The sequence below is a fragment of the Empidonax traillii genome, unplaced genomic scaffold (assembly GCF_003031625.1).
Source record: "Empidonax traillii isolate 1590-97213 ecotype Southwest subspecies unplaced genomic scaffold, ASM303162v1 scaffold599:size391633, whole genome shotgun sequence".
In the NCBI taxonomy this organism is placed as follows: domain Eukaryota; kingdom Metazoa; phylum Chordata; class Aves; order Passeriformes; family Tyrannidae; genus Empidonax; species Empidonax traillii.
Genome location: NW_020955792.1, coordinates 84,524 through 102,766, shown reverse-complemented (window position 1 = coordinate 102,766; position 18,243 = coordinate 84,524). Strand labels below are relative to the sequence as shown.

Here is an 18,243-nt window from a genome sequence, read left to right as displayed (position 1 = left end):
CTTCTCTTTTGTTTCTTTGACCTTTTTTGTTGTCTGTATGAAAATTAGGAACTCCCTGGCAATATCACAAGTTGAGATGAAATACTATTTTCAACTTCAGGGAGATAATTTTTTGTTTACCCTCTCACCTTAAGATTCCTTCTATGTATTAAAAAAGCCAAATTTGTCAAAGGTTGAAAATACAGCCTCTGTAGTTAATAGGAGGGCAAGCCGTGTCTTATTGCTTCTGTAGTACTGACATCTTCATGTATGTAAAATATTCTTGAGCTGTTCAGGCTTTTTTTATCTGATTTGTAATAATTTGCAAGTTCCCTTTTCAGGTGGCTTTGTTTTGTTGGTATTTTTTTCCCTTTAATCGTTCAGGGAAGTTACCAAGTGAGCAATGTAGTCAGTGAATAATCCATGTGTAATATGTAAATCTGTTTAAAGATGGTTCTCGTGATCAGTTAGAGTTTGTTCTGGTTTTATGCTGTTTTGAAATTGTTGTAAAAGGAGAGTCCATGTACTGTGTCTTGCTTGCAAGTTTCCTCAAGTGACCTTCCACCTTCTGCTAGGTAGAAAAACATACAAAAATAAAATTTTAAGAGGTTCTGTTTTAAACTTGTTACCATAGTAGCAGTGGGTGATTGTTTTACCAGTAAGTATCAAAAAAGGTATACAATTTGTTGGATACATGAAGAGCTCAGCCTATTTTTGAAGGGCATCATCTGCTGTAGATTGTCACACTTCTGCTCCAGTTTGTACCACTAAACACATCAGTTCTGTTTCATTTTCAGATTTTAAAACTCATTGATACAAATACATCGCAAAAATCTTAGCTCACCCAAACAGTAATTCATTTCCATGGAAAAATGTTTCCATAGTAAGTATTGTTTTAATGAAGCTCTCTCTAAAGGTGCCAAAGAAAGGCTATGTGTTCTGTTGGAGCCTTATTTCTTGTCACGAAACACACATTTGATCCAGGATTCCAGAAGATTTAGTCCTTACTTTTGGAAGCCACCGTTTGTTTACCAAACATGACTTCCCTGTTTTTAGTAATGCTTTAGAGATCCAAGAAGTAAATTTTAAAGTGACTAGTAACTTAGTAAGTGTTTAGAGGGAAATCTCTTGAACTAATGGCTTAGAAGTGTACAAATGCTGTGCAGTCACTTAAAAGTCATCAAATTGTGGCTTTATTTTAGATAATCACAATATGTAGTTTATTTTCCCTGAACTGATGCAGATGTTAGACTGTTGATAATGAGTTGATCCCATGGCCTTTGCTTTAGAGATCTCTTAGAGTTTTTTTACTTGCATGCAAACTTGATTGTTTGTAAGGATGTTCAGGATCAGGCACACAGCTGTTCCCTGCAGTGCTCTGCTGTGGGGTCTGTAACAGCAGTCTGGAGGTGCTCTTGGTTAGGGTTGTGTCTCCAGCTCTTAACAAGGCTTCATTTGGATTTAAGCCACCCAGAAGATACCAAGATGAAGCTCAGTTGGCTTTTCTCCAGGAACTGCAAGTCACTGAAATACTGAGATTTCTTCACTGCTCTTGTAGCTTATCTTTCCTCTGAGTGCTTACCAAGAGTGATGGCCTGACATCAGTCAGCAGTGACTGAACCTTTCAGGAGTTGAATCTTTCTGTAGACACAACTGGGATATAACTGCCTTACCACTTGTGAATCCCTGTCATGGAGTTATATATGCACTGAGACAGAACTACATTTCCTCAGGTGGTTGTTACCTTGATGTCCTGGCATTCGTGATTTTTGGTTGTTGTTTTGCACTGCACAGTATTCTCCTGCCAGTTCAGTTCTCCATAACAGGGAGATTCCCGTGCTGTTATACAAGAGGAATTTAGTTAACTGCAGATGTTCAAGTCAGGATTTTGGGGGTTGGAGAAAAGGCCACATTCTCTATAGCCTTCTGCAGTTTCCCAGTGATAGTTGTAAGGCTTCACAGGTGTGCCAGGAGGGAATGTACCTGATAAGGCCTGTGCCCTGGGGACGCTCAGTAACAGTAGATCATCCTCTTCGTGCCCTGGCTGTTGCATTCATGTATTAGCACACTAATTTTCTGGCTTCTACGCCTTAGAATTCAGAGACCTGGTTGGTATCTCCTGTTTTCTACTGAGCTGTTGCAGTACTTCTAGTAAACACTCTCTATTTAATGTTAGGTTTCCATGACAAAAGGTTGGTTCTGACATTCTCCATTAGCTAACCCTGGATAAAACCCCTGTGGACAGGCAGAAAGGTACCATCTCCTGTATTTTGGTGTGTTTAGTGGATGCATTTTGCATTAAGTAGAACTCTCTAGTTCACTGGCTTTTTTGGTTCCTGCTGCTTATAGTCTGCTTATAGTCTTACACATCAGAAGTCTGTTCATCCTCCCTGAAAAACTGTTTACGCTTTTCATTTTAAATTGGCAATTCTTTGCATTCTGAAACTGGTTTTTTTTCAACCAGCTAATATTAAGTTATTGAGTAAACATTCCAACAGTACTGAGCAGAAACTAGCAGAACACATGCCTCTCTTGAAGTGTTTTTCTCTGTTAACATAGTTTTAAAATATGTGGTTGTATGGCTTCAGAATAGCTTCTTATGGTAAAACAGGTTTGTGTCTTTTTAATGTTGAAGGTACTATAGTTGTTTCAATTCGTTTGGTATGGAAACTTCTTATGCTTCCTATTGAAATAGAAAATTCATAACTTTAAGAGGTATTTTAAGTGTATAAAATATAATGTAGTGTGTGCAGTCCTGTACACAAATCCTTATATAGCTGTTATACAGAAAATCCAAATCTAGACCCTCGAGTTTCATTCTAGAACACATGGTTTCGGCTGATGGCAAACGTGTGGCTGTGTTGTTTGATACTGTATTGCCGACACAGAGGGTGTACTTACTGCAGCCTTGATAAGTGAGACTGTGGATGCATGTAAATAAAAGCTTAGTCAACTTGCAGATCTCATTTTAGAGAACTGTTAGCAATTTTAAAAGTCAAAAGCTCTTTCAATGGCAACTGCTTGTAATACAGCAATAAGTTTGTATAGTTTTGAATTTCTACTAAGGTTCTGAGTTGGTAGCTGGAAGTTTAATTCCAACTGGTTTGTATCTACTGTTTGGATTGTAACTTGTGTTTGTCGTGTTGGTGAGTAGTTAAATATGGGTTTAGAACCACATGAAAAATGGAATTGAACTTTGATCATTAAACTATATTTTAATGACTGCAAAAGCAAACTATTGTCATCTGTGTTCATTATTTTTAGACCATTAATTTCAAGATTGTAACATAAAAGCTGACTTTTACGCTCAAGTTAACACGTTTACAAGACCATGTTCCTGTCATACTCACAAAACTATTCCTTAAAAAGGAAAAAAATTTGGGATGAAGAAAAATCAAGTTGCCAAACCCAAGAGCCTTCATAATGGAACTGGGATGCTTTCTTAGAGTCTTTTAATCAACTCATTCCACAGGCGGGGGGGAAATGTCAGTGCTTTACTGAAATTAATTGTTTTTGAGGATAGAGCTGTGAAAAATACCGGACAACTGAGTTGCAGAATTCTTCTCATAGAATTTTTACTTTTTCTGTCATTATTCTCTCCCAAACAAAAACTTTACATTTGCTTTCAGTCATAAAACAGAGGAAGTAAACCTGAAAAGAAGTTCAGAGAGGATCTGAAGTTCAAAAATGTTGCAATTTGAGATGACTGATATTTAGGGGGTTTAAAATGGCTTTTAATTCTTGTAGCTGTTTGAGAACCCTCAGGTTCTGGAGAAATATGACTAATTTAGCTTGTGCTTGCAGTTTGCCCCTTTTTGTGTTACTAATGTGTCTGTCCTCTGTTTAAAAACATTGTGTCAGTGATGGCTGATCTACAGGCAATAATAATGATGATTTTAATTTTTTTTTTATTTTCAATTATGCTCTTACATGCAAATATTCTACCCCAAGTAGCAAACATGTTTGGTACAAATATTTTGTTTTGACTTTGTCAGAGGAACTTAAGAGTTATCCTTTCTGTTTTGTGTTAGTTGAATCAGTTCTGGTCCAAGTGAAATCTTAATGCATAACAATAATTTATTCTTTAAGTAATTGGAGTTTTAAGGTGTTTGCATTTTTGATGCTCACTGCACAAACCTTGAGACTGGGAATGGATCTTCAAAGTCTATACAGCTTGTATTAGTGAATATATTCCAGGTAAGCTCAAATGTTTTGAGTGAATAACCTTCCTGCAGATGTATTGCTCGTGGTGGCCTGATGGGCTGGGAGGTGGGTGATGTTCTCATGCAATCTTCAGCCAGTTCTAAATCGTGTGACTAAGCAGGAGCTTTGTCATGCTTATAATACCCCTTAAATTCTATAGCCCTTTTACTGACTCATTGATTCATGTTGTGAAATTTAAAATTATAATACTGCCTCTCTTCATTATTTTTGAAGTTAATGCAGCATTTAACCGGTATGATTCCTATTGCTTTTAACTTAGTAGCCAGTATCCTAATCAGAAAGAGACAGGTAACATTTATTATGGACACTTGTATAGCTGACTGAACTGCAGATTCAGTTGCTGATAATCTTGAATTTTAGTATCCTTTAGTAACTAAATGACTGTAAGTTCATCTCCCTGAATTTTTATTTATTATTTTTAGCTTTTATTTGGACAGTGTGCATGCAGACAATGAGAATCTTCTGTGTACCTGCACGGTTTTCATGATTTTCCGTATGTCTCATGATTTCAATCAATGGAAACTGAGATGACTTGGAAAAAAAAACATACTACTGTCAGGTATTATTTCCTGTTCTTGATCTTTGAAGGTGTACTGGAGAGGCAAAGTTTAAACTGGATTATTTTATTAAGTGGTTTCTGCAGGTCATGGTGGGTTTTGGAGAAGCCGTTCTTGTAAATAGGCTTTGTGTTCACATTGGTTTATCACAGATGTTGGACACCCCAAGAAGTGCTACCTTTACAATTCTGGCAAGAGAGATTTCCTCAGAAAGGGGTGCTGGTACCACTTGGATTTGGTACCAATGCTGTAGACACAGAGCCTGCCTTGAGTGTCAGTAATGTTGGTAACAGCTTAGCGTGGAGTCAGGAACGGGGGCATGGGGAGTTCCAAAGCAGTTCCAAGCACGGGATCGTGTCCTTCCACTCAGCAAACTCAGTCATGTAACAAAAAAGACAAAAATACCTCCCTGCAAATGTTTTCAACCCTCCCACAGACAACAGGGAACGAAGCGCATCATGAACAAAGGGCAGGAACAACCCTGAGCTGTGGATAGACAGCAAGACTGTTTGTCTCACAGTCTGGTCAGAATTATTGTGCAGAACTGCTGCTGCTTCTCAGCCTGCCCTGCCAGCAGAAGTCAATATTCCAGTGCTGGACACACACTCCTGTGGGTGTGCTACTCTTCTGCAGGTTTCACATCACTCTTCCATTTTGTCAGAATAAAAACTCTTGGGGGCTCCTGGAAGCCCTCCACAGAGGCATAGTTCCTTTGGATTCATTGACCCTTTGTTTGGCCATCTTTGCCTTTTTAAAAGTCTAAAAATTACATTAAGCTTCAATAAAGGAGTCACCTGCTCTTTCAGTGGGGATACTGTGACTGCAGCACATCAGTGAATCACACTTTTAGGGATTTGCTCCTCTCTGATACCAGTTTCCAGCATGTTTGCAGCTTGCATCACTGCAAGTGGATTGTTTTGTAGTTTGTATCCACTTTGCAACAGGAAACTGCAACTATTCAGGGAGCTCTTCAAGCAGCTCTGGGATCCAAGAATCTTGTGATCCTGCTTCTCTCCTGAGTCCTTTGGCTGCCTTGATGCAGTTCTGCGCTCCTGTGAGGGATGCTGCTGGTTGTTGATGATTTTGTTTTGTCTTTGTTTTGACATGTGGAGTCTTCAGTTTCACTGGTTCAGTCTAGTGACAACTGCTGACTGACTTCCAACTTGGAAGCTCATAACTCCTTATACTAATCTAGGGTTGCACAAAATCAGGACCACTGCTTTTATCTGTAACTGTTTCTTTGTGGTGTCATAAATTTGTTTATACTGTGGAAAATCCCATCTTGGTGAGAAGGTGGAAATATTGTGTAAGCCTTGTCACAAAGAGTTCAAAATACAATATTCTGGCCTCATTAAAAATGTAGCTATGTTAAGCAAAAGAAATAATTGAAAAGACAGCCTGCTGGCAACTGGACTAGTGCTGCAAAAAAGTTGTTTTACTTGCAGCTGTCTTAGTCGTGCCATGGCTTTATACAGGCAGTTACAGCAGATCTTCAAGTCTGTGTGGAATGAAGCAGTGGGGGTCTCAGGGCTGAGTGGACAGTTTACAGGTGTGGCTGGTATAGCAACAGTTCAGGGATAACCTTTACTGAAAACTGGGAGCAGTTTATGTGTAACACAGCATGCAGGAAGATGATGAATTCTACCTGTTAGGAATCTTTTCCTAGTTTTTATTCAAGATGACAATACTCAGGGCCTTCCTCTTGGTTTCAGCACCCAGGAACCTGTTTTTAAAGACTGTATGTGATAATTACAGCTTCAGTCCCAACTATTCCAGAGTTAAGTAAATTTAAGCTATAATATGTATTTGAAAGGGGTATAGTCTTTAGATTTATCATCCTGCTAAGTTACTTAAATAAAAAGATCACTTTTCTTCCAATAAAACAGAATCCCACAAATTGTTAATGCCTAACTTGCAGTGATTTGTTAAAGAAAATGTTGCCATTTTTAAGAAGAGTAATATATTTCAATGAAAAAAAGCAGAAAAGGTTTTTGAATTCAAATGTGCATTTCCTTTAATCTAAAATGGTATTATGAATCTTTGGCTTTCTCCAGATGATTCTGAATTTCTCTAGATGCAGTCTAAAAATAAAAAGGTGAATTTTCTAGCAAGTCATCCTGGGAGTAACAAGGCCTTAGAAAATAAATCACCGTTCCTTTTTCTCTATGCATTATCATGGTTTGTATCGGCTGTTAATACAGTTATAAATGACTTGAAATAGTTAATATAAGAGTAATGAGAACCCTTAAAATTATACTAAATTTTCAGGACCTAAAATAAAAATTATATAGGAAACAGTGTTGGAAGCCTGTGGCTGTGGCAACTGAGGTTATCCTAACAGAGGAGGAAAGGATTTTATTTGTTCACTACTCATGAAAAATAGGAAGCAAAGTTCTGTAACTTTTTTCGTATATAATGTTGAAAAGTCTTTCCCATTAGAATGAGGAATATTTCAGTGTCATTTTTTGGTGTTTTTCAAAACCAGTTATGTAAGTTAATTTTAGTGATGTAGATTCTTACTGATTTTTCTGGACAAGAAATTACTACATAAATTTAAGTATTTACAATGTATTACAGTATGTTGATGTGTTTTGTTGTTTGTTGGGGGTTTTTTCCCCCTCTGGAAGAACATTCCTGTACAAAGGAAATAGGAGGCAAAGTCTGAAATCTAAAATAAGGACTAAACTGCTTTTCATTTGCTTTTCTACCCTTTGAGATGCCAGAAGCAATTTCCTCTTGAAGCTGACTTCCTCTCTGGAAGTGATTTTCGTCTCCAACCATGTTGAGGCTCTTTTCTCATTCTTTCTTTCTGACTAACTTGCTTTTTTCCCCTCTGACTTTCTACTGCAGTTGGGAACTTCTGGAGGTAAGTAGTGACAGACAAGTTTCTCTCTAACTTTCTTTTTCAGTTCTTCTTCCCCCCCCCCCTCCCGCCCCCCCTCACCCAGTCAGTCTAGAAGGACAAACAAAGCACTATTGGTGTCCTCTGCAAGAGAGCACTGATAGGGGCTGGCTGTAAATTGACGTGGCATGGAAAATCTCTGCTAGTTTGGAGCAGCTCTAATGTTGCTGCGAAATCAAACCTCCTCTTAACCAAGTTTGTAGCTTGAAATCATCACGGGCTTACGGGTTCGATATCAAAAATGAATGGAAAGTACCTTCCCTTTTCTGTTTGGGAACTGGATTTTTTCTCTCTTTGGATTTACAGCTAATAGACAACAAAATCAAAGGGAATTATTTGGTTACTTTTTCTTTTTCCTGTAGTAAGAGCGACAGATCTTGCTGCTCCCCCCACCTTTTCCTGCAACTTAATCATTTGCAGATCTTGCCATGGGGTGCGGACTGAGAAAGCTGGAAGACCCAGATGATAGCAGCCCTGGAAAAATCTTTTCTACACTGAAGAGACCACAAGTTGAAACAAAGACGGATTCTGCTTATGAATATGTATTGCTGGATTTTACTTTAGAAGGTATTTTTTTTTTTTATGCTGTATGTTTACTATTCTGAGATAAGGGACGGCATTTAACTTAGCTCTGTCTTGTGTGACTTACAGTGAATCTTAGATACTTTTAGCACAGCCAGCCAAAATGTAAGACTCTTATTTTGAAACACAAATCATGACGAAGGTCCTCACTTATATAAAATTACAGTGGAAACTACCGAAGTATTTTTAACAACCCAAACCCTCCAAATTACACAACTGTCCTTGTTAAGGAAGCAGGCTAAAACTGTTAGAGATTTTCCTGGTTTCCTGTGAGTCAGATACTGCCATCCGTACTCGCTTTGAATAATGGTGGTCTGAATTCAGTGTGACGGTTCAGAAAATACACTGTGCCCGAACCTTAATTGAGTAACAGTTTTTTTTAAATGCACTCAACTTCTGAAAACAGGCTGTCATTGTCCTTGTTACTTTATGCAGAAGTAAGTCTGTTCCTTAGTTGTATACTAGGAGTAACTTCCCCTCTCATGCCCACCCCAGACTCTCTGTGGATATTTCTGTAAGGCTCTTAGAGTTTCATCTTACTATTTTTTTCAAGTGCTTTACTTGTAGTTGTTGAATAGTCTTTTGAAATCGTGACTGAAATGAAACAAAATCTGTATGCATAGCTAGAGGCAGACAGTGCTCTGTGGGATACTTCCTTCCCGAGGGTGTCCCGTCTCTAACAGAGCAACTCCCTGTTCCACAAAGTTGAAAACATAAACAAGCCCAGATGGCTGCCCTCGGAGAACAGACAGCTCAGTTTTGCAGTCACTCTATAGTAACTTGCATTTTAGAACAACTCCGTTTACTGGAAATGCTTAATAACAAGGATTTAAAGTAAATGCAGTTGCTAGAAGGGTTTGATAAAGGGAGGAAGTGTAAGTCTTACTGCAATTTCAGAAACTTTGTCATAAACAAAACTTGGCTTCTGCTTAGTTTTATCTCTAAATTAAAGGACTGTGGTAACATTGTATTTAAAATAGAACAGTCTTTCCATTGAAAAACTGCAAGGTACTAATAGAAGACACATTCTACTAAGTTAAAGTACTTGAAATCCAACTGGTTTTGTTGTTCTGGTTATTTACACAAGGTTTCTTCCCGGCTTGTTCTTTTGAAGAACAAAACTTGTAGTGGTAACATGCTGGAAATAAAGCTAGGCTGCCTAATGCGTCCATGGATTACCTCCTAATCTACTGGTAATAGGAAGGATAACTTTGAGACTGAAGAGCATTTAGTGTTCTTAAATAGCCTGTGTTCTGAATGTTCCTGTGTTTTCAAGTTACAGTTTCTGACAGTGTTTTGCAAAGGATCTGTTGTAAAGGTGGTTATGACTTTTAAAGTAAAAGCACATCAAACAACTGCAGATCAACGTGCATCTCTGTGATTAAATAACTTAGCAGTAAAGATTCTTTTTCTTCTGTTTAGTCTGATATTCAGAAATGCTTGACTTCAGTGGCCTGCTGCGGAATTATGAACGTTAAATAAGCAAAATCTGTTTCAGATAGTTGCCTAAATCTTTATAGGTTTCTGACTGTAAGCAAGTGGATTTGTAAGCACATTCTGTTGAATATTTCTAGCTTTGTGTGTGTATGACCTTAACATATTTTTTGCTAGGAGTTACTTTCCTTTATGGAGGTAAGATAATGAATAAAAAAACCAGTGTATATACTGTCTTGGAGGCATTTTTGAATTTGGATTGCTTCTGAAATGTGGGGATTGGCTTAAGTGTTGTGGAGAATATGTTGGACTTTCTCTTTTTTTCTTCTCCCTCATTCAACTCACTCTTGTACTTGTTGCTACTTGAATATCCTTTGGCTAAGTGAAAGATCAGTGAGATCCCTTTATCACTTCAGACCAAAGTTTTCACTCTGCTGTCAAGTTGTGTTACACCTTCATGACCCTCCTTCTGTGCCAATTTCTAAGCAAGATCTTCCCCTACAAACATTTGTTTACCTGAATGATTTGTTGCCACTGGTTCTTGCACAGCGTAAACCAGAAAATCAGCACTTGATAATCTGTAAGATCCTCCAGAAACTTTGTCCTGCACCAAGATAAAAGCAGAGCAACCCTAAGTGTGTGACTTTAATTCAGTCTGCCTTATTCTGTGCCTCATCAGGTATGTGCTGTGTGAAGTGGAAATGAGCCTGCTGGAGAGACTGTCAGCAGTCCCTCATCTTGTCCCGAGCCGTGATGCAGATTAGGTCAACCATGCTGCAGTCTGAATTTGCTGGCTGGAGTCCTTGTGCATCTTAACTAGTTATTAGCAGTGCACTGAACCTTGGCTTCTCCCTTCCTGGTCCCCAAAATTTTCCCATCTGCACTGTAAAAAATTAGTTTCATGGAGGATGATCTGCACCAGGAGAATCCCAAGCAAGAAAATTACAGCCTATCTTTTATTTTGGTGGGATTGAATAGTAGAAAGAAAAGGGAGCAGTGGACTCTGAAGTGTAATTTTTAAATGCCTGTCAGTGATTATAAATTCCAGGGTCTGAATCATGAGGCATATCTCAGTTATAGAAACAGCTGCTGTTTTTCCAGGTCATTTTAACTAAAAAGTAGGGATAGTTTAAATATTCCTACCGAAGCAGAGTGTTTTATGCTTTGTCCACAACCCTGCTATTAGGGAAGAGGAGGAACATTGATGCAGCCCCCTAAGATGACAAGCTGTGAGGTTCTTGTCACTCTGAATAACATGAATATGTATGAAGTAGCTGTTTTGTTGTCATCTTCAAGTTAGCTGCAGTTCTGGTGTTGGTGAAAGTGTTTTGGCTGCCTGTTGATAGTACATCAGGAGGGGAACTTTGTTAATGAAAAGGGGTTAAGACACCTGGAAAATCAGTGATGATCATGTTGCATCATTGCTGCTTATCTCAATATGTACGTCTCCCAGATTTACTGGGAGCGGAGTCATGGGATGGAGGTATTGCTGAGGGCAAAATATCATCCCTTTCCAGAAGGAGATGAAAACTTTGGCAAATCTGTGCTGGCATAATTACTCTTCTGTTACTGTCTGTATATGGGTGTTTCCTGCTCTCTGAAAGCACCGACAATTCCGGCTGTATGCAAGAGGAACAGGAATTACTGTCCCATCAGACTGACTGCAGCAGAACATACAGTGCCAGTATGGAATCTTCTCTGTGCAAATGCTGTGCATCAGACAGTTCACAAAAGGTTCTCCAAGAAGTTTTCCCTTCATCTGTGTAGTTTTCCCCAACAGTTACGTATTACCGAGGTGTTGCCTATTGATGGAAAATTCCTGCAGGGACTCGGGGATCCTCCATAGAAATCAGACACCACAGGCTTACTTAGGTGATGTGTACTTAGGTTTATTGGAAAAAGGAATTGGCACTGTGTAAAAATACCAACCTGCACTCCACAGATGACTTCTGAGGGGAAAAAAAAATTTAGGAAAAATCAGCTGTTGCAGGCTTAGATGTGTTACATAGGAACATACTTTGAGTTTAGCTCAAAGCTAGGATTGAAGGGTACTGCATCAGTATGTTCAAGGCTTTGGCTGGACAAAATAGTTGCTTTGTTAAGTTCAGCCCTATTGTGTGTTTAGATGTTAACTCAGCTCTTAAATCAGCTTGGCAAACCTAGATCAAACAGAATATGTTGCCAAGTACGTTAAAAATAGATCATACGGAGTTGTAAAAATAGTGACTTCAAGTGGTTGAATACTATTGAATCATCTCTGAATCTGCTTTTTCTTGTATAAGCAGAACCGTAGCTTTTTAGTAAATGCCTTGGGATGGGTTTTGTGTGGTTTACCTAAAAGAAACTCGCCTGAAATGTATATGGATGTACATAAGATCGTGTGCTTCTCTTCTGCTTTCAATGCTTTTAGCTTCATCAAATCCAGAAGTTATCCAGATCAGTTCTGTGCTGGATATAGCATCTCAGGTGGAAGAATATTACAGCAAAGGATATGTTGTAGGAGCTGTTCATCCCATTATGCTGCCAATTGGACGTAGAAGGAGTTTCCCTGCCAGTCACATGTATCGAGTGGTGCTTTCTCGATTAAAATCAAGGTAAGGGGGAAATAATTTGAATACACTGATCCATTAACTAAGCCATTTCTAAGTGGATTGCTCAGCTTGGATAACTTATCAGTTTGAAATGAGTGCCTCAGAGAATCAAGTTAACTGTTTCTGGTCTAGAAAGGTGAGCAAGTTAATAATGTTTTTTAATCAGTGCTAAGCACACAACCGACTGATGTTTACTTTGCTGTAGTAGATGTCCAAACAAAAATCCAAACTGTGATATCATCTGTCTTAGAACCTGCAGCAAATAAAAGGTTAACCAAAACAGTAGGAGAGTAATAAACTACTTTAAATTACTATATGTCTGCTTTATCTTCATTTTCAAAACTTTTGTTTTCACTTTTCTCAGGGAAAACGATGTGTGTTGAATTTGTGGAACAGCTTGTGAGAGTTTAGGTTTTTTCTTAAGGAGATAATCATTCTATGATCAGAGGTCTTACAGAAACTGATTTTGACACTGATGAAGATGCAAGAGTTTGCTCCAGATCCATGATCTTCTTCATTACTCCTGTTTTCACTGCCCTACAATCACCATCTGATCATAAAGAACATGGATGTTACTATTAGGTTATTTGAATGTACAGAATATAAACTTTTGTTCTTATTTTGAAAAACTAGAAAAGCGAGGTTCTTACTGCATTAAAAGTTGTCGTGCTTCCCCTTCACTCCTGAGTCCTCATGTGAAGGTTTCTTTCATTTATTTGGAGGACTGGAAGGGTGTAAATTGGAAGCTGCCCCCTGCCACTCCAGTAATGCTTCTGTAAAGCATGTTCTTTTGCGGTAACTTGTCAAACCCATTGCCTAAACAAGCATTGTCCAGTCAGGGTATTTGCTGCTCATGCAGCTTAACCTTTGTAAGTTCATCTGCAAACAAGGTGGGCAACAGCTTAGGTAGGAAAGCAGAATGTTTGCTCTAGAGCTGAGGCTTCTAAGAGCTGACACTGCCAGCAGTAGCAGCTCCCACAACTTGCCTTTTCCATCCTCACCAAGTTGTGGTTTGAACCTTTAGGCCTTTGAGTATGTGAGTGGTGACACCTTGTATCCTCCATGTGGAACTCTTTGCTGTGTCTTCACAGTTTGCTGCACAGGTGCCTTATGTACTCCTGTTGGTTTTGCTATGGGCAAATACGCCTTCTCTGACTACTGTCTGGAAAATAACTTTTTATATTTCAGCATGTCTCATTGATGTTTCTTTCTAATTCAAATGGTTATGTGAAGGAAGCATCAAATCATAATATTGACGTACACTAAATATTACTGCCTGAGTAATAATGCAACTGGCTTTAGATAAAATGTGAGTATCATTCTGTAACTTGAAATGGAATTTAGGGCTTGTTGGCTTCTTAAGTCTGAGAGATTCAAACACTGTGTAGCTCTCAGTAATTGTTTGTGCACTGTATTTCTAGTATTTGTCTACACTGTTTCTTACGACAGCTGCAACTCTGCTTTAGTTACAAAAACTAAGCAGCAGCATGTTGAGTGTAAAAGGACCATTTCTATTCGTAGTGTTTTCTACAAAACCAAAGCTGTTTTGTGCTTACTAAATGTATAGTTTAAATTCGTATTTTTTGTGTTATCAGAGACTTTTGAGTTCATTACAATAGCAGAACTGTTTATCAGTAAAGCTCAGTTTTGAAAAGATGGCTATGAGTGGCCTTTAGATGAAATTCCTGTTAAAAATTAATATTCTTACCATGGCACTGTAACACATAATACCTTGTCACTTTGCATAAGAAACAGAACAAGACACCAAAACCCACTGAGTTCTAAAAAGTATGAAGAAGCATTGTCAGGATTTCATAACTGTTTCAAAAGAAAAGAATTCTATATGCAAGCACTTGCCCAAGTTAGCAGCAAACTCCTGACAAAGCCTGCTTTCTTTCTGTGTTCTAGCCAGAAGCATGCAGCACCCAGAGGACAAAGGCACCCCAGGCTGCTGATTGAAGAATGTCCTTTAATGTATGAAACACTGACAAATGAGGTAGTGAAAGAACTGTTAGAAAAGGTAATGGAGGCTTTTCCCATCTTCCTTCATATTTTTGTTGCTATCTTACATGTAAGTTATATTTAGTGGTTGATGTGTTTTCAGTTTTGCATTTATTTCATAGAAGCTACAAAGCTTTTTTCAAAGTGACAAGAGTTTTTTCTTCACTAGTTAATGTTCCTAATGTAGGGCTTGGTGTTGATTGCTGTAAAGCTTTGGGAGACTGGCTGGTTACAGCACTAACAGCAGAATCTCAAGCCCAAACTCTATCTCTATAAAATGCTTGTGTGATGTCTGAAGTTTCGTGTTGTTCTGAGTAAAGTATCTAAAAAAGGTTTTTTCATTGTTTAACAGAACTCTAACATGTGCAGTAACTGTATTAAGTATTTATTTGGCACAGCTTGTGAAAACATTGCATAGTTCAAGTAAACTAAAGTTCCACTGGAATGCAAGTTCTAGTTCTGGTTCTTTTTGTGTTTAACTTCCTCTGCAAAACTGAAGACTTGCTGAAACAGGAAACTATTGTTATTACAAGAGTTAGTGATATCTTTTACATTAGTTGCCAAGGAAAGAAGTAGAGGAAAAAGCACATTGAAGATCTTTAATCATCTCTGAAATTATCAAAGCTGCTTAAATTTTCTAGATGGCTTGTTTTGACTTTGGCAGGCATTTCAGTTTGAGTGTGATTCCATTACACACACTTCTTTGCCTATTGCCAGGCTGGTGGTGTAATGTACCAAAGATTGAAAGGAAAAACACACTTGAAATGAGCAGTGATGCTGTCTTGGAAGCGTATTTGGTGCAGAAGTAGTATGGGAGAATAATTTGATTTTAAAGTGTTCAGTGTTTTAAAAACACTGAGCCATTAATCCAGGAAAAAATTACTACTGTTTTTTAAGGATCAATAAGACTTTGTGGCATTTCAGGGAAAAGATTATCATATCACATCACCTATTTTTCCCTATGTTGCTAGTTAAATTTAAAATTGATTGTGAAGCAGCAGCACAATACAGTCAGTGGTTGTATCATTGCTGTACAAACACAGTGGTAGTGGGCAGTAACACTTCAGTCTGTTGTGGTACTGAAAAGAGATAGCTGTACCATCAGCTGTTTGGTTGTTGTTCACTCTGGTGATTAACAGTTTATGTGAGTTAAATGGATCAAGATCCTTCCCTCTCTGCCCTCACTTGATAATCCAGTACTTCTCAAGTGATTTCTTCTTTCTGGATCGGGGCTTTTGGATTAACTGGGAGAGCTTTCTGTCACAGGGAGCTCGTAGCACAAGGTGGCAGTGGGATCACCTTCCTAAATGGCAGCACTCCGTATCCTAGGAGAAAAAAACAACACCTCCAAGAACAGACACATCTCACAGGTGGCACAGATGTTAGTTGTAGATTGAGACTTCAGTGCGGAGAGAAAGACACACCACTGGCTGAAGGAGTTAAGAGGATTATTTGCTTCTGGCTCCCTCCTTTCTCTGCTCCTTCACTATTCTCAGTAATAATGAAGTTGAGTAGCCTCCAAGGGAACTGGGGGGTGATGAATCATGGCACATGACAAAGAGATATTTCTGTAGTATTGGAAGTCAGTATTTTTAGTATGACTGTATCACATATTTAAAGAAACAATACTATTTATTGCTCCATTATACTGCTTATCTCTGTGGCACAGTAAATAAAATACTTAGGGTTTGTTCTAAATGAAGGATTTTGAATGCCCTCAAGTCAGTACCAGTGTTGGCCACCTTTCTTGGCCTGACTCCAGATACATGCTGGAAAACTTCCACTTACTTTGAAGCATGGACAGTGTCAGACAAGCCACCCTTCTGTAGTACCCTTTTATGTTTGCATGTCCTCAGCACTTCAGTTAAACAGAACATGCATGTAGGAGTTTTAAGAAGTTCCATGCAATTGTAAAATGACTCTGCAGCTAAATTTCTGTTGTGTTGTAGGTTAACGAAGCTGCTAAAAGAGGAAAGAAGTTTGTGGGATTTGTAACACAACATTTTCCTCAGCCCAAAGCCTGCAATGGAACAAGCGCAGATGGAAGTGCAGAGCTGGAAGCAACACTGGGCAGAAGAAACAGGGAACACAGGAGAGAAAACTTTGATGAAAACTATAAAAACTGGAATGAGGGGACACTGAGCGGTCACTCATCTGAGAGTGGGATAGAGGAGGAAATGCAAGGAGAAAGCAGACTATTGGAGGATTCAGACTTCCAGTTTGGAAAAGAAGTCAGCCCTTCTAAACCACGGAAAGGAGATGGTAATTCATGTTGCATGTTTATTGCAGAAATAAGGTATTCTATTGAGCTGTTAAGGTGATGGAAAAAAACAGAACATGCTGTTCTATCAAATACTGGCTTTGGATGATGCCCCTATATATGCATATATAAATGCATGTGTATTTCCAAAAAAGCAGCCAGTTAAAAAAGCAGAAGAAATATTTACCTTCTGCTTTACGCATGTGATCTGTGGTAATACACTAAAATGATATTTCAGTTTTCATGTAGAATATTATAAATGTACTATCAAAATTCTAGTTTGTAATTTGAAGAAAAAGGCAAACCTGCAATCAACTGCCCCCCAAAATCACCTGCAGGGTAATTCTGACTTGAAATGTGGTGCAAGCAGGTAGCTTGTTTGCTTGGCATGTGTGTAACAAATATGTTACACGCATATGGCAGTAAAAATTTTTTCTCTTAGAAGGATTTAATTGTTATAAAACGTTTTCCTAAATACATGATTTTTTTACTTAATGCTAAACCATAAACATTTCCAAGAATATGTTGTGACTCCAGTTGTGCCTGTTTCAAAGCTGACAATGGAGAGAGCCCCTTGCAACCAGAGCTGTGATTTTCCATGCTTTTAGCCAGCTCACATCATGTGCAGCAGGCAAATCCGTTCATAATGGATTCTTTCTGGTTAACATGCCTTCAAGAAGCTCCCTGAAAAGGGATCACCTAAATTAATGCATTGACCATGAAATTAAAGACGATAATTGCTACAAAATGAATTTACTAGAGAAAAGTAAGCGTTAGGAGTACAGGAAAAGAAAGCAGAATTGAAAAATGTTCGTGCAGAGGTAGACAACTTAGTTGTAGAAGAGTCTGAGATGCTTAGTGTGGTCTGAGAGATTGCCTGACACATTAATTTGTGGTACTCAAGGGTAGAGTCCTCCAGGCTGCTCAGAGGAGAAGGTGGGCAGGAAGAAGTGTAATCTGAAGCATGAGAACTAACACAAGACAGTATTGTGTGGAAAGCAGGCAGCATGAAACTTTCATGTCAGGCTGCATTTTGACATAATAGGTTCTTCCCTGATGGACCAGACATGTTTTAATTGCTCTCAAAAGCAACCTTTTCACTTTCCTGTTAAAAGTAAAGCAGCCTCCCCAGTTTGTAGTCTGTCAGAATAATGACTGCATGCACAGAGATGATCAGTGTCCTTATTTTTAACACTTCAGTAAAAGCAGTTCTACAAGTGAGCCTTCATAGCATAATCTTTTAAAGCTTAACTTTTTCCTTACAGCTTGAAATAGTGAGTTTGGTATCTGTGGCGGAATAGAAATCCCACAAGGAAAAAGCAGAAAACTGGTTCTGTTCAAGAATATTTTTTGTGCAGATGGGTGTGAGTGGGTGGATTAGCAACCAGTGCATCCCCTACATGCAGTGCTCTCAGGAAACTTTTTTGAGAAGCTGTAGAGGGGACATGCCAGGCTTCTCTCTGAAAGGAAGGTCTTACAAGTGTGTATGTATGTACTGCTGTGTCAGTATGCCAGTTCCAGTTAGCTCTGCTCAAAAGAGGCAAACTGTGTCCAAGATTTCAGGGTCATAATGTGAATTTTTACTATTGCATTACTTTTTAATTTATTCCATCCAATTTTGACTAATATATTGCTTGCAGAGGCAAACTTCTGGTAGACTGAATAGTTGTATTGGAAAAAAATTATCTTTCTTTGGAAGAATAAGTGACCTCA

The 18,243-nt window shown here is 38.5% G+C and overlaps 1 protein-coding gene across 3 annotated transcripts in view; it reads left to right on the top strand.

The window, feature by feature from the left end:
* The first annotated feature begins 6,531 nt into the window (after positions 1 to 6,531).
* The window catches only part of RFTN2 (raftlin family member 2), a 32,869-nt gene continuing 21,157 nt past the window's right edge, over positions 6,532 to 18,243 (top strand). For 2 of the 3 annotated variants that reach the window (XM_027898487.1, XM_027898484.1), the window contains exons 1-4: positions 6,532 to 8,229; positions 12,089 to 12,272; positions 14,178 to 14,289; positions 16,220 to 16,532. In XM_027898487.1, coding sequence (XP_027754288.1) covers positions 8,091 to 8,229; positions 12,089 to 12,272; positions 14,178 to 14,289; positions 16,220 to 16,532 — 748 coding nt within the window. In that variant the 5' untranslated portion in view covers positions 6,532 to 8,090. The remainder of the gene's footprint in view (positions 8,230 to 12,088; positions 12,273 to 14,177; positions 14,290 to 16,219; positions 16,533 to 18,243) is intronic. The other variant, XM_027898486.1, reaches the window with a different exon arrangement.